Genomic DNA, 16,686 nt, shown 5'->3' on the forward strand with positions numbered 1-16,686 from the left:
AAAATGCCTGCTGTATGGGGAAACTAGTCGTAGACATTGCTCAGGTGTGATTTTGGTTCATTATTTCAACACTCTTCCTATCCTGAAGGCTCAGTGGGCTCCTTCTATGAACTATAAGCTTTAGTTCCTTCCATACATTTTCTATTGGATTCAAGTTCGGTGATTGGCTCGGCCATTCTAGCAGCTTTATTTTCTTTCTCTGAAAACAATTGACAGTTTCCTTGGCTGTGTGTTTGGGATCATTGGCTTTATGAAATGTCCACCGTTACTTCATCTTCATCATACTGGTAGATGGCAGCAGATTTTTATCAAGAATGTTTCAGTACAGATATGAAGTTTGCCAGTGCCATATGCTGAAAAACAACCCCACACCATGATGTTCCCACCTCCAAACTTCACTGTTGGTATGGTGTTTTTGGAGTGATATGCAGTGCCTTTTAACCTTCAAATATGGAATCCAAATATGGAATCCAAAGACTTCAATTTTGGTCTCGTCTGACTATATTCTCCCAGTATTTCACAGGCTTGTCTATATGTTGTTGCTCAAACTTTAAATGCACCTGAGCACGTTTTTTGTTCTGCAATGGAGTCTTGTGTGGTGAGCGTGCATACAGGCCATGGAGTGCATTACTTATGGCTTTCTTTGAAACAATTGTACCTGCTGACTCCAGGTATTTCTGTAGCGCTCCATGGGTGGTCCTTGGCTCTTGGGACAACCTCCTCTGTCTGAAACCTTGAGGGGAGCACCTGGCCGTGACCAGTTTATGGTGAAATTATGTTCTTTCCACTTCCGTATTATGGCCCCAATAGTGCTCACTGCACCTTCAGTAATTTTAGAAGTTCTGGAACCAGTGCCTTTGCAACAATAAAGTAGCGAAGGTCTTGAGACAGCGCACTGGTTTTACCCATCATGAGATGTTTCTTGTGTGGCACCTTGGTAATGAACCAGCAGATATTATTTGTCACTAAGTGACAGGATTGCTTTCTAATGACTGATAGATTTCAGCTGGTGTCATGACTTTCCATGGTTTTTTGGACATCCCTTCATGTGTTCAATACTTTTTTCCTGTGTTATTTATCTTTATTGCCCATAATATATATATTATGGATATCTATGGGTTGAATTCTTTTTCTGGGTAGATTGGATGGGTTGTTACCAACATCTGATGAGAATTTCATGTCAATAGCACCTTTAGAAATAGATTTACTTAGGAAATCATATGTATACAGTGGGGAAAATAAGTATTTGATACACTACAGATTTTGCAAGTTTTACCACCTACAAAGAATGGAGAGGTCTGTAATTTTTATCGTAGGTACACTTCATCTGTAAGAGGCAGAATCTAGAAATAAAAACCAGAAAATAACATTGTATGATTTTTACATAATTAATTAGCATTTTATTGCATGAAATAAGTATTTGATCACTTTCCAACCAGCAAGAATTCTGGCTCTCATAGACCGGTTAGTTTTTCTTTAAGAAGCCTTCTACTCTGCACTCATTACCTGGATTAATTGCACCTTTTGAACTCATTAACTGTACAATAGACACCTGTCTACACACTCAATCACACTGTAACCCTTCCACCATGGCCTAGACCAAAGAGCTGTCTAAGGACACCATGGACAAAATTGTAGACCTGCACAAGACTGGGCTAGGCTACAGGACAAAAGGCAAGTGGCTTGGTGAGAAGGCAACAACTGTTGTCACAATTATTAGAAGATGGAAGAAGCACAAGATGGCTGTCAATCTTCCTCGGTCTGGGGCTCCATGCAATATCTCCCCTTGTGGGATAAGGATGATTCTACGAAAGGTCAGGAATTGGCCCAAAACCTCCCAGGAGGACCTGGTCCATGAACTGAAGAGAGCTGTGACCACAGTCTCAAACATTACTGTTAGTAACACGCCACGCCGTCATGGATTAAAATGCTGCAGGGCACGCAAGGTCTCCCTGCTCACGCCAGCACATGTCCAGGCCCCTTTAAATTTCCCCAATGACCGTCTGGATGATCTAGAGCAGTGGTCCCCAACCTTTTTTGCACCAGGGACCGGTTTCAAGCAAGACCATTCTTCCATGGCCCGGCAGGGCGGGGATGGAGGTGTGGCAGGGGCTGGGCTTTGGTCATAAGGGGGCGGGGCTATGGACACGGTTGTAGTGTAGCAGTGCATACTTATAATTAAATAACATTTATAATGTGACTCAATTCACCATAGGTTTTGAATAAGTGCTCCATCACCCCCTTCTCCCCATCATTGCCTTCACCCCATCACTCCCTTCTCCCCATCATTGCCTTCACCCCATCACTCCCCTCTCCCCATCATTGCCTTCACCCCATCACTCCCTTCTCCCCATCATTGCCTTCACCCCATCACTGCCGTCTCTCCATCATTGCCTTCATCCCATCACTCCCCTCTCCCCATCATTGCCTTCACCCCATCACTCCCTTCTCCCCATCATTGCCTTCACCCCATCACTGCCATCTCTCCATCATTGCCTTCACCCCATCACTGCCTTCTCTCCATCACTGCCTTCACCCCATCACTGCTGTCTCCCCATCATTGCCTTCACCCCATCACTCCCTTCTCCCCATCATTGCCTTCACCCCATCACTCCCCTCTCCCCATCATTGCCTTCACCCCATCACTCCCTTCTCCCCATCATTGCCTTCACCCCATCACTCCCCTCACCCCATCACTCCCTTCTCCCCATCATTGCCTTCACCCCATCACTCCCCTCTCCCCATCATTGCCTTCACCCCATCACTCCCTTCTCCCCATCATTGCCTTCACCCCATCACTGCCATCTCTCCATCATTGCCTTCACCCCATCACTGCCGTCTCTCCATCACTCCCCTCATGGCCTTCTCCTCATGTCCCCATCTCCTCCAGGGCCAGGCTACACAAACACAGACCAACACACACACACACACACACGTACACACACACACACACATTATACATACACACAGACACCACCTCTCTCCTCTCACCTGTCCGCAGCATCGCCCGCGCTTCCTCGCTCTGACACAGCAGCGGCGCGCTCCTCTCTGTGTCAGTCAGACAGGAAGCGCGGGCGGCGGGCAGGAAGCTGGACGGGTCCTTGCAGCTCCGCTCCTGCTATTCCCTCTTGCAGGCAGCGGAGCTGCTTGGATCGCTCCCTGGCCGCCTCTAAGAACTGCTGCGCGCCGCCCCAGCCCCCGCTACGCCACTGACCGCCCCTGGCTCCCCTTGTGTCCGCGGACCGGCAAGGGCACTGCAGCGGCCCGGTGCTGGGCCGCGGACCGGCGGTTGGGGACCCCTGATCTAGAGGAGCCACGGGACAAGGTCATGTGGTCAGATGAGTCCAAAATATAAGTGTTTAGCATCCAGTCCACTCGCCGTGTTAGGAGGAAGAAGGATGTGTGCAACCAAAGAACATCGTCCCAACCGTGAAGCATGGTGGGGGAAACTTCATGCTTTGGGGGTGCTCTTCTGCAAAGGGGACAGAACGACTGCAACATACTGAAGGGAGGATTGATGGGGTCCTATATCACAAGATTTTGGCCAAAAACCTTCCTTTCTCAGAGCATTGAAAATAAGTCGTAGCTGGGTCTGCCAGCATGAAAAAGGACCCGAAACACACAGCCAGGGCAACTAACAAGTGGCTCTGTAAGAAGCATTTCAAGGTCCAGGAGTGGGCTAGCCAGTCTCCAGACTTGAACCCAATAGAAAATCTTTGGAGAACTACAGGGAATGTTTGACCACTGTAACTGCAAAGCTAAATATATACATATATATATATATACAGTGCCTACAAGTAGTATTCAACCCCCTGCAGATTTAGCAGGTTTGATAAGATGCAAATAAGTTAGAGCCTTCAAACTTCACACAAGAGCAGGATTTATTAACAGATGCATAAATCTTACAAACCAAAAAGTTATGTTGCTCAGTTAAATTTTAATAAATTTTAAACATACAAGTGTGGGTCAATTATTATTCAACCCCTAGGTTTAATATTTTGTGGAATAACCCTTGTTTGCAATTACAGCTAATAATCGTCTTTTATAAGACCTGATCAGGCCGGCACAGGTCTCTGGAGTTATCTTGGCCCACTCCTCCATGCAGATCTTCTCCAAGTTATCTAGGTTCTTTGGGTGTCTCATGTGGACTTTAATCTTGAGCTCCTTCCACAAGTTTTCAATTGGGTTAAGGTCAGGAGACTGACTAGGCCACTCCAACACCTTGATTTTTTGCCTCTTGAACCAGGCCTTGGTTTTCTTGGCTGTGTGCTTTGGGTCGTTGTCTTGTTGGAAGATGAAATGACGACCCATCTTAAGATCCTTGATGGAGGAGTGGAGGTTCTTGGCCAAAATCTCCAGGTAGGCCGTGCTATCCATCTTCCCATGGATGCGGACCAGATGGCCAGGCCCCTTGGCTGAGAAACAGCCCCACAGCATGATGCTGCCACCACCATGCTTGACTGTAGGGATGGTATTCTTGGGGTCGTATGCAGTGCCATCCAGTCTCCAAACGTCACGTGTGTGGTTGGCACCAAAGATCTCGATCTTGGTCTCATCAGACCAGAGAACCTTGAACCAGTCTGTCTCAGAGTCCTCCAAGTGATCATGAGCAAACTGTAGACGAGCCTTGACATGACGCTTTGAAAGTAAAGGTACCTTACGGGCTCGTCTGGAACGGAGACCATTGCGGTGGAGTACGTTACTTATGGTATTGACTGAAACCAATGTCCCCACTGCCATGAGATCTTCCCGGAGCTCCTTCCTTGTTGTCTTTGGGTTAGCCTTGACTCTTCGGACAAGCCTGGCCTCGGCACAGGAGGAAACTTTCAAAGGCTGTCCAGGCCGTGGAAGGCTAACAGTAGTTCCATAAGCCTTCCACTTCCGGATGATGCTCCCAACAGTGGAGACAGGTAGGCCCAACTCCTTGGAAAGGGTTTTGTACCCCTTGCCAGCCTTGTGACCCTCCACGATCTTGTCTCTGATGGCCTTGGAATGCTCCTTTGTCTTTCCCATGTTGACCATGTATGAGTGCTGTTCACAAGTTTGGGGAGGGTCTTAAATAGTCAGAAAAGGCTGGAAAAAGAGATAATTAATCCAAACATGTGAAGCTCATTGTTCTTTGTGCCTGAAATACTTCTTAATACTTTAGGGGAACCAAACAGAATTCTGGTGGTTTGAGGGGTTGAATAATAAATGACCCTCTGAATAAACTTTTCACAATTTAAAAAAGAATTAAACAAAGAAATAACATTCTTTTTTGCTGCAGTGCATTTCACACTTCCAGGCTGATCTACAGTCCAAATGTCACAATGCCAAGTTAATTCCGAATGTGTAAACCTGCTAAATCTGCAGGGGGTTGAATACTACTTGTAGGCACTGTGTATATATATATATATATATATATATATATATATATATATATATATATATATACACAGTGCCTACAAGTAGTATTCAACCCCCTGCAGATTTAGCAGGTTTACACATTCGGAATTAACTTGGCATTGTGACATTTGGACTGTAGATCAGCCTGGAAGTGTGAAATGCACTGCAGCAAAAAAGAATGTTATTTCTTTGTTTAATTCTTTTTTCAAATATATATACATATTTGTATTTCTTTTGAAAAGCAGAGAAAATGTAAGAAAATGTTGAACACGTCTTCAGATCACCGCTGAAAGTAAACCAAGCGCCTGTATACATCAGTTCTTCAGGCTGTAGTAGGAATAACCTTGCGGCTGCCTGTGAGGATCAGACGTCCTCCGCCATGTTGTGGGATCTATCAGGCAGGGTAACGCCGTGTTCAGACCGTGTGAGGTCTCTGTAGTTGGGATTTAATATTAGATCAAAGCCGGCAGCCGCAAAGTTGGATTTGGCCACTCCGTACTTTTACTTTCCTCATCGTCCACCTCTTGTATGACCCTATGAAATGGCATCGTTATTCGTTACGTCGATATTTTCACGCGCCGGGAGCTCCCTTACTGCTTTTTCTGTATTTGATGGCTGCACCTTACTAACAGATTATCAGAGAGATCAACTCTGCCAAGTTTCATCTCTTCTTGTCCTAGTGCATCTAAAATGGGAAAAAAAAATAAAAAAAAATCTCGTTCCGTTTTGTGTTTACAGCTCCTGTGCAAACCAATGTGTATTTCTCCATGATAACGAATTACAAGCAAACCCTTATATTGCCGTCCTTTTTCCACCCGTCTCACTATATTTTGCTAATTTATTGATTGCTTGTTGGTAAGAAGTAGAAGAAATACCAAAGGCTGAAGGATCACACTACACATTCTTTATTTGTAGTCTGTTCCCATTGAAACACATAGGCTTAAAGTGATTCGCCACCTTTAGGAATATTTTTTTGTTTCTTACATAACTACATCTATTTTTGTCTAAAAGTCATTTTTGTAATTGACTTTCATTGAAAATTTTGCATTATTTGCCTTCTATAGCCTCTATGTTTCACTGTCTTTCTGGCTGCAGAGTGTGAGTTAACTGAGGATCTGTCGGTGAGCTCCTTCTGACGGTCCAATGGGAAAGTTTGTAATAGTTTTATCTGTCTGTTTCAGCTGATTTATGACCATAGATCACATCTAGGTTGGATTTGCAGAGTAGTAAATAGCCAATTGGTGCTACATTTTTAATGAAATTTAATTGCAAAAATTATTATTATTATTTTTTGGCCCAAAATACATGCAAGTGAAAAACAATTGCCCCCCAGAGGTGGATTTTTAATACGGACTGTTCTATAATGTTCCTTCATTTTTAACATTTCTTTCTACTCCCAAGAGGTTTAAACACCCCCTTTAATAATTCTCATCGGTGTGATGTGTCCATACTGATCGTGAACTCCCTTTTTGTTTCCTTAGCGGATGAAGATTTTGTGGAGGAAATATCTGCTTTGTTCAAGGAGCTGCAGATCTCTGTGCGGCCGGAGAAACTGACAAATGTGAGTATATGAATGTGCACACAATGGCGAAACGTTCCAGCTTTCAATTAAGCAAAGTGTGATAATTCCCCCTGGTGATCGGCGAACCAGGATTGGGCATGTTGGATTTCCACATGCCTCATCCTTATATTTCGCAGCGAGATGAGATCTGCCAGGCACGAACACCTTACTCTTATAAAGTAAGCACACGCTATGATGTGGGGATAGTTGTAAAAAAAAAAAATGCCTAGCAAGTGCCATCTTTGGGGCCCCGCATTAACCTCTCCTATGCTGTATAAGGCTAAGGAGTGAGACTATATTAATACTAGTATATTATATGACCATTGTAAGGTTCGGGCTTTTTTTTTTTTTGCACTTTCGTTTTTTTTTTTTCCTTTATTCCAAGAGCCATACCTTTTTTTTTTTTTTTATTTCTTCATCGCCATGGCCTGCAAAAGAAAACTTAAGCCTTCATGATGCTGAGTTGTAGCTTTTAATGACACCATTCACTTTACCATATAATATACAAAAAAAAAAAGAAAAAAATTCCAAGTGCGGCAAAATGGTGTAGAAAAAATTAAAAATAAAGCTGCTAGTGTGGCATTAAACAGGGAAAGTGGCAAATTACGGTACACTCTATAAATTACTACATTTTGCCAACGATTGTTGCAGATTTGCAAAGTGCTAATTTCACGTGTATTTTACAAGAGGATCTGCCTCACAAATCCATCCTAAAAAGAAGAAATAAGTACATGTAATAATGGAAATGTAATACAAATCTTATATTTTAGAGATATGTACTAGTCCTTTTTCCAATCCTTTTTGTTTCTGTCCTGAATTGGGCGCCAAAAAGGTAGCCCCCCCCCAGATTGATGATTGTACTTGTGCCGTGTGTCATTGTGACTGAAGGCCCCAATCAGGGGTGGAAACACATTGTACGGTTGGATAAGTAACACATCCCTTATGTAGTGGCACCATTTGGGAGTTAGGAGCTGCACCTATAGTGAGTGATATTTTTAGCCCCAAATACATACATTTAAGTAAAAAAGAAATGTCAAAACTGAGATTAGTGGGTAACTGAGTTTCAGCATGAATGCTATGTGTGGGGAATCGTTTTCTCTAGTTACCCGTCCTGCAGTAGACATTGATCTTATGTGGACCCAGAACTGCCCTGGGACTCTTTTGCCGCCCCCATGATTTTAATCTCTAATCTTTATCCAGATTGACTTTCTGGTTTCCTAATTTGACTCCATGTGGATTTTAGCTTCCTGACGTCTCTTTAAATTTCAGGCACGAAAAGCCACGTACAGCTGGATGATTAAAGCGGAGGAGGAGGAGGAGAAAGTGACAGGAACAGAGGAGAACACTGATCCACAGAGGAAACCCACCATCGAGGTAATGTCAGAGTAACCGGATCTTGGTGTATTTTCTATGTATTTAAAGGGTTTTTTTTTTTGTTTTTTTTTTAACTATGGGCTTATGAACTTCTTACCACTACAGAACGGCCACAGACCTCTCATACCGGCGATTCAGTGGCTTCCGCTGACATCACGTCGACAGAGCAGCGTTTTTTCTTCCATTCTTCTCTGTTGACAGGGCGCAACTGCTGTCATTCTGATTGATAACTGGCTCCCCACTGCCTAACTGCGGGGAGCCGGCTGTCAATCAGCATGTCATCAGCAGTCACACCATGACAGAGCAGCTCGGGAGAGGAAGAGCAGCTCTGCTGACGTGGAGCAGCTGTATTGCCATCAGGATCGGTCGCTGACCGGTCTGTGCCAGCATCGGGTAGAACAGGCAGGTTGGACAATAGTAATGATTACTTTAATGATACAGTTTTCTCCATTGAAGTCAGTAGGGTCAGTAACTCAAGAACAGAGCACAAGCCGTACGTTATTCTGGTGGCCGGAGCAGCGATAATCAGATTCCATTTATTGCTATCTCTTAGATCTTGATGGTTAGGAATAAGAATTGGGTGGGGGATGACATCCAAACTATACCGGTGCGGCCCATCCCATGACTTCCAGCTTTAGATCATTTTTTTTAAGCCCTCCACGCTGTTGATCAGGAGCTGAGCCGCAGTTTTCGGCAGCAGTCCCTGCACAGCGATCGGAGCAGCGTTGTTTCCTCTCCATTCGCTGCTGGCGGAGCTGTAAATGGCTGATCGGGTGTCGAACTCCCCCCCGATATTGATGATGTAGTCTAAATATAGGGTTTCAGTAACATAAGGCTGGACAAGCCCTTGAAGCCATGACAGCACAGACCAGTGCTCTTCTATCTGCTGTAAAGCAAAATGTCCGAATAAGACGACTTGGAAAAAATGAATATATTGCAAAGTCCTACAGACTAATCAGCTTTCTTGGGAAACTGGAGGGCTACTTCAGGCAAAAATGAGAATATGGTTAGTAGATGCTGGAGCCCCCTACATTGCAGAAATATGATAGGACGACCACCTTTAGGATGTCTATTACCCTGATATATGGCGTAACGGAAGGCGGCATTTCTCCTCCTATTATACCATATCAATGGTATCTGCGTGGAGGAGCGAGAAGCCTGATTGTGGGGCAGATCCTGGAATACACACTAACGTTCTCTTCTCTTTTTGTCAGGCTATCCATGAATTTGCCATTCGTAGCCTTGCGGAGCAAACAGCCTGTGCCATAGAAGTCTTTCACAAGACGGCCGCCTTAATTCTGCACGGTGACACCCAAGTTCCGGCAGTGACACGAGGCAAAGCACTATCACAGTAAGGGTTTAATCCAGCCACATAGCAGCCATCAATGTTTGTTAAAGGCGGCCTGATGGCTAAACTTATTGATCAACCAATGCGCATTTGCAATCGGTTGGGAATCTAGAAAGGAATGGGTTAAATTAAAAAAAAAAAACACAAAACATACTCTCCTCTTCAATCCACCACAGCTCTGCTGTGATTTCTCAAGTGGGTCCCCGCTAGTTTTTTTGTGCCATACATCAATCACATAAATGCTGCGGTCTGTCACTGGCCTTAATCATGACATCATGTACGGCCCGTGATTGGCTGCAGCGGTCACAGTGAACTTGCAGGAAAGAACCTGTGACTGCCGCAGTTGCAGTGATAAGAAAATGTAGAGGTCTGAGTGTAGGTTTTTTTTTTTTAATTATTTAGCCCATTCACTACTAAATTTTAATAAATCCTGGAAAACATTTTTAAGCTGTCCCACGTACAGGGTGCAACACTTTATGGCAGAAGAATGTTTACATTTTTATCTCCATATACCCAAATAGAATTTATGGGAAGGAATTTTACTTGAAACCAACCCCTTTAAGGTTGCTTTAACTTTCTTAACTTTCTCACCACCAGAATGACTGTTGCACTGTGCAGGGAGCTGTCACAGCTATCAAAGAGGATGACCAGCCTCCTGACAACCGCAGGGGTATGTAACGTGTCACTGCATGCAGTACTGGCAGCCAAGACACGGGCTATACATCATTAATATCGCTACACAATATAATAATCACGTGAGCACGGCGCTCAGTCCAACACAAGTTTGTTTCACTCAGATTTTGGCTGGTGAGAACAGAAGAAATGCACAGGCTTGGGATGTCCAACAATCTCCAGGGTCTTCCTGGAGTGTTCTCTTTTTTTTTTTTTTTAATATAGCCTTCATGAATATAGGCAATCCATACATACTGAGGTATGTAAAAGTTTGGGCACCCCTGGTTGAAATGATCTCTTAAAGGCCTAACGTTAAAGATGACAAATTTCCTTTGTATTTTAGGAAACATATATATGAATATTTATATATATATAAATATTCATCTTTCACATTTTAAAAATTACAAAAAGGAAAATGGGCCGGTGCAAAAGTTTTGGCACCCTGCGCAGTTAGTACCTAGTCGCAACCCCTTTTACAAGTATGACAGCTTGTAAACGCTTTTGTAGCCAGACAAGAGTCTTTAAATTCTTGTTTGAGTGATTTTCATCCATTCTTCCTTGGAAAATTCTCTTAGTTCTGTGCGATTCCTGGGTCATCTTGCTTGCACTGCTAATGTTCAGATCAGGGGACTGTGAGGGCCATTGTAAAACCTTCAGCTTGCGCCTTTTGAGGTCGTCTATTGTGGATTTTGACATGTGTTTAGGATCATTATCCATGTGTAGAAGCCATCTTCTTTTCACCTTCAGCTTTTTTACAGATGGTGTTATGTTTGCATCAAGAATTTATAAAAATTTCATTGAATCCATTCTTCCCTCTATCCATGAAATGTTCCCCGTGCCATTGGCTGTAGCACAACCCCAAAGCATGATTGATCTGCCCCATGCTTAAAGGATGGCGAGATGTTCTTTTCCTGAAATTCTGTGCCCTTTTTCTCCACACATACCTTTGATCATTGTGGCCAAAGAGTTCTATTTTAACCTCATCGGTCAACAGGACTTGTTTCCAAAATGCGTCAGGCTTGTTTAGATGTTCTTTTGCATACTTCCGGCACTAATTTTTATGGTGAGGATGCAGGAGAGATTTTTTTCTCATGAGTCTTCCATGAAGGCCATATTTGTGCAGGTGTCTCTGAACAGTAGAGTAATGTACCACAACACCAGAGTCCGCTAAATCTTTATGACTGTCTTTTGCAGTCAAGCGGGGTTCTGATTTGCCTCTCTAGCAATCCTACCAGCAGCTCTCACTAAAATTTTACTTGGTCTTCCAAACCTTATCTTGACCTCCACTCTTCCTGTTAACGCCCATTTCTTAATTACAATTCAAATTGAGGAAAGAGCAACTTGTAATCACTTTGCTATCTTCTTATAGCCTTCTGCCTCGTGGGCCTCCACAATTTTACTTTCAAAGTGCTAGGCAGCTGCTCAGAAGAACCCACGGCTTCAGTTTTTTGGCACAAGGTTAGAGGAGGCTGGGTTTTTATAAACCTGGGAAATTTGCATCACCAGGCCTTTCCTAACAATGATAGCGAAGAAGACATAACTCTAACAGGCTAATTAAGGTCTGAAACCTTGGTCAAAGTTATTTGAGCTCACAAATCTCCAATGGTGTCCAAACTTTTGCACCGGACCATTTTCCTTTTTGTATTTTTTAAAATCTAAAAGATGAAAATATATGAATTTTGCCTTAAATACAAAGGAAATGTGTCCTCTTCAACTTTAGGCCTTTTAGAGATCATCTCATCTTCCACTTGCTAAACTGTTCACAATAACAGCAATTTTGACCTGGGGTGCCCAAACCTTGACATGCCACTCTGTGTTTACACTCCTTGCTCTCATCTCCTAATTTCAATCCTCTTCAATACTGTAGATTGACCACTAGGTGGCAGTGTCTTTATCTGTAAGTTTTGTTAGTTTGCAGACATGTTATCTCTACAAGGGTCCGCGTGTGCAGATCTTCACGGCTATCCGTCTACAGTGATAGTCAGTGGAAAGATTAATATAGTCGTCCAGGAGCTTGTGTCATAGGGGTCAGTAATCTCTGCAGTTACACCAAAATGGTTCATTCACTACCCGTCTCATCACATACCTGGCAGGGGTCCATATCGTCCACTTCTTTCCCCCATGTGCTATGAAGCCCTTTAATAGGGGCATTAGGACAACCATTTTTATTCTGCAAATAAAAGATAATCCGATATTGCCAGCTCTTGTGTGTGGTCGTCTAATATTTATGCTATTTCCAGGCATCTGAAAAATCGGACATCCTGAACCCTTTAATCACAGGAGTATTCCTAGAGGTGAGTCAGTTCCTAGCCTTAATTTCCATATTTATTGCTACATTGAGGGGGCCTCTTGTGGGAGGGAATACAGGAATATTGTCTGCACTGCCTGCCACCACCACCAGGGGTAGATGGACCCCACAGTACCCGAGAACAACCACTACACTGTGCACTTCCACTTGCTGATGGTCACCCATGATCACTACTCCACCAATAGAAGTGAATAAAATGGTGATCACCCACGATTGCTACTCCACCCATAGAAGTGAATGAAATGGTGGTCACCCATGATCACGACTCCACCCATAGAAGTGAATGAAATGGTGGTCACCCATGATCACGACTCCACCCATAGAAGTGAATGAAATTGTGTTCACCCATGATCACTACTCCACCCATAGAAGTGAATGAAATGGTGGTCACCCATGATCACTACTTCACCCATAGAAGTGAATGAAATGGTGGTCACCCATGATCACTACTTCACCCATAGAAGTGAATGAAATTATGTTCACCCATGATCACTACTTCACCCATAGAAGTGAATGAAATGCTGGTCACCCATGATCACTACTCCACCCATAGAAGTGAATGAAATGGTGGTCACCCATGATCACTACTTCACCCATAGAAGTGAATGAAATGGTCACCCATGATCACTACTCCACCCATAGAAGTGAATGAAATGGTGGTCACCCATGATCACTACTTCACCCATAGAAGTGAATGAAATGGTGGTCACCCATGATCACTACTTCACCCATAGAAGTGAATGAAATGGTGGTCACCCATGATCACTACTCCACCCATAGAAGTGAATAAAATGGTGGTCACCCATGATCACTACTCCACCCATAGAAGTGAATAAAATGGTGGTCAGCCATGATCGCTACTCCACCCATAGAAGTGAATATAATGGTGATGACCCATGATCGCTGCTCCACCCATAGAAGGGAATGAAATGGTGGTCACGCATGATCGTTTTAAAATATTAAAAAGTATTTATTAAGAACAGCATCACAACGTGTTTCGCCTGTATCCAGCCTTCATCAAGGGCATCACCTTGGTGCTTTCACCTGATGAAGACTGAGCACAGCTGAAACGCTTTGTGATACTGTTCTATAAATATCTTTCGTGACCTAGGACCCCGTGGATCATAGATGAATTCTGTTTGTGTGATGACCCGTTGAATATTCTTGGTAGTGAATTGCTCGGTGCCGGGTCATCTATGGTGCCCCCTCTAGCAGACCCCGCACAGCTTGCCCAGCCATTGCTCAGCCCATTCCTTCCTTTTTCCTCCGCAGGCATCAAACAGCGCTTCTTACATACAAGATGCATTCCAGCTCCTGCTTCCTGTGCTTGAGATCTCCCACATCCAGAGCAGGACGGAGTCTAAGGGCGTCTAGGACGAGACCCTCGCCCTCCAGCCTGCGACGCCTGTCTGACCTGCAGCAGGTTAAAAAGAAACTAGGAAGCGAAAAACCAAAATTTTGAGTGAAGATTTCCATTTTTGACTTGTATCACTAAAATGAAGTGTCATGTGTCGGTGGTTTTACGTGAGCTCTACACTTTATGGTTTACCGTTCTGATGTTAGAGGGGTGTTAAGACGACTGACCGGGGGTGGGGGTGATCGGGAATCGCATCTGTCGCTAAAATTGGGGGTTTCATTCCATTTTCCGCACTGAAATCGGTGGCCCCTTTAGAACTGGAAGGGTCCTCTTAGTTTATATATATGAACTTTCACAAGCAATATGGGGCTATCCAGCTGTTATGAAGCTCTTAAGCCATTGTGTGACTTGTAGTGCCTCCAAAACACAGTCCTGAGTGTGGCAGTGACGATTGAACTTCCACACCACATTTGCACTGTATAATGTAGGACAGCAATGTGGCCGACGTATACCGTCACACAGTCACATAAAGGAATATTTTAGGGACTTTCATGGTCACGTCTATGGTCGTTTAGTGTAATGTTGAGATGATTACTTAGGGGGATTATGGAGGAGGTTAATGAGTGGTTCCCTGGTGGTCCAGAGTAGTGGAGGGGTTAGTGTCCACCTCCCTGGATGACCAAGAGTGGTCGATGCGTTAGTGATTAGTTCACAGCTAGTCTCCATCTGCGCCAGGCTGGGGTAGAAGATTGGGGTCTGTATTTGGTGGTCCAGAGGCTCGCTCAGCTGCCCAGGCTTCATTAATGTGTCCCGCTGTGTCAAGTCACTCATCGTGTTCTGCTTCCCTTCCTACCGTGCCAGGCGGCCACATACAGGACCGTGTGGCAGTTCTCTCTACGATCAGGCTGAGTGCTTAGTTACCGATCAGCCCAGTCATTAGGGAGAAAGCTGCAGGCGATCTAGCAAGACTTTTTCATGCACAAATACATAGTTTTTTTTTCTCTAGACTCGTAAATGATAGAGCCGAACTGTAACTCATCCTTTTATTGATTTATTACTACATTAAGCGATTTTCCATTTGAGCTACAGAAGAAGACGACGTCTCGTGGTATTAAAGGGGCTGTCTGGGATTGTTCTAAAACGAACTATGGGCAGGAAACTATACATACATGCATTATATAAATATATATGATATACATAATAAGCAATACTCACCTATAAAGTCCACCTAGCACTGCCACACTAGTGGACCCTGATGGTCCTGCAGCAAAGAAATCACATCCATCATTCACATGACTGCTGCAATCCATCACTGGCCTCAGTGGTCATGTGCAGCCAATCACTGGCCTCAGTGGTCACGTGCAGCCAATCTCTGGCCTTCGCAGTCTCGTGCAGCCAATCTCTGGCCTCGGCGGTCGCGTGCAGCCAATCTCTGGCCTCTGCGGTCGCGTGCAGCCAATATCTGGCCTCTGCGGTCGCGTGCAGCCAATCTCTGGCCTCTGCGGTCGTGTGCAGCCAATCTCTGGCCTCTGCGGTCGCCTGCAGCCAATCTCTGGCCTCGGCGGTCGCGTGCAGCCAATCTCTGGCCTCAGCGGTCGCGTGCAGCCAATCTCTGGCCTCGGTGGTCACATGTGATATCACTGAGGCAAGTGATTTACTGGATCTGTCCCTTAAATGATGGTCGTGATGTCATCACGGCAGGGGATTGATTACATGTGCAAGCGTCTTTTTTTTTTTTTTTTTTCTTGTTAATTTGTTAAAGGGATACATGTTTAATCCAGAAATAAGAAATGTATCATCTGACTAAAACAAAAAGTCTGTTGCTTTATTTAGTAATTTATTTTTTAATATGTCATTATAATATATACATTTTCTGTGGATGTGAATAAAGAAAGCAATATTATAAAGTCCATGCAGAAAACAGACGCTAAAATCTTCATTCAGTACAATTACATTCATTCTGCATCTGTTTGTGCAGCAATCCCACTCATCTGACCGCAGACTCTTTATTTTTATTTTTTTTTTTTGTGAAAGAAAAAGAAAAAAAAACCTTATATAAAATTACTAAGTTTTCAAAAATTTGTCCAAAGCGGCCCAAAAAAATGCTTTACATCTACCTGCAGTCCTATGTAACGACTAAAAATAATAGATTTTAGGTTGGGATACATTATACGTCCAGTTCTGCTGCGTCTGTACCGATGCTACTGTCCATTCTGTCATCGCAGGTTGAGATTTTTTTTTTTTTTTACATGATTCTCTTAAAGACAGGTTGTCATTTATGCGCCACCTTTCCTGAGACATCCTTCATGTGTTCATACTGAATATAGCCGAACAGTTTCTCCAGCCATTATGTGTGGTGGTCATAGGGACGACATCCACAATACACCAGGTAAAGCCAGAAATGCGTGGGCAGCACCGCCGGCTGTAGATGAATGACTCCATAGGCGCATCTCGTCATTCACACACAGAATCAATAATGTAGTAATGACTGACACCATGGAGCTACGGACTGCGGGTTGAGCCCAGGGTTGTCAGGGTCTTACTACGAATATGCCATACGTCACCCCTGCTGCCTCATCCTCTACCAATCCAGCCGCTCAGGAGCCAAATCTGTATTTTTCTGTATGTATATTTATATTTGTGTGGCTACAAAACCTGAAATAAAAGCCAATTAACGTTTA

The 16,686-nt window shown here is 43.9% G+C and overlaps 1 protein-coding gene across 4 annotated transcripts in view; it reads left to right on the plus strand.

The window, feature by feature from the left end:
* FAM114A2 (family with sequence similarity 114 member A2) overlaps window positions 1-16,686 on the plus strand; it is a 32,323-nt gene extending 15,637 nt beyond the window's left edge. For all 4 annotated transcript variants that reach the window (XM_073567902.1, XM_073567904.1, XM_073567905.1 and 1 more), the window contains exons 9-14: window positions 6,867-6,946; window positions 8,216-8,320; window positions 9,535-9,671; window positions 10,266-10,338; window positions 12,581-12,634; window positions 13,921-16,686. In XM_073567902.1, coding sequence (XP_073424003.1) covers window positions 6,867-6,946; window positions 8,216-8,320; window positions 9,535-9,671; window positions 10,266-10,338; window positions 12,581-12,634; window positions 13,921-14,022 — 551 coding nt within the window. In that variant the 3' untranslated portion in view covers window positions 14,023-16,686. The remainder of the gene's footprint in view (window positions 1-6,866; window positions 6,947-8,215; window positions 8,321-9,534; window positions 9,672-10,265; window positions 10,339-12,580; window positions 12,635-13,920) is intronic.

The sequence above is a fragment of the Dendrobates tinctorius genome, unplaced genomic scaffold (assembly GCF_039654945.1).
Source record: "Dendrobates tinctorius isolate UK_male_01 unplaced genomic scaffold, ASM3965494v1 ptg000020l, whole genome shotgun sequence".
Taxonomy (NCBI): Eukaryota; Metazoa; Chordata; class Amphibia; order Anura; family Dendrobatidae; genus Dendrobates; species Dendrobates tinctorius.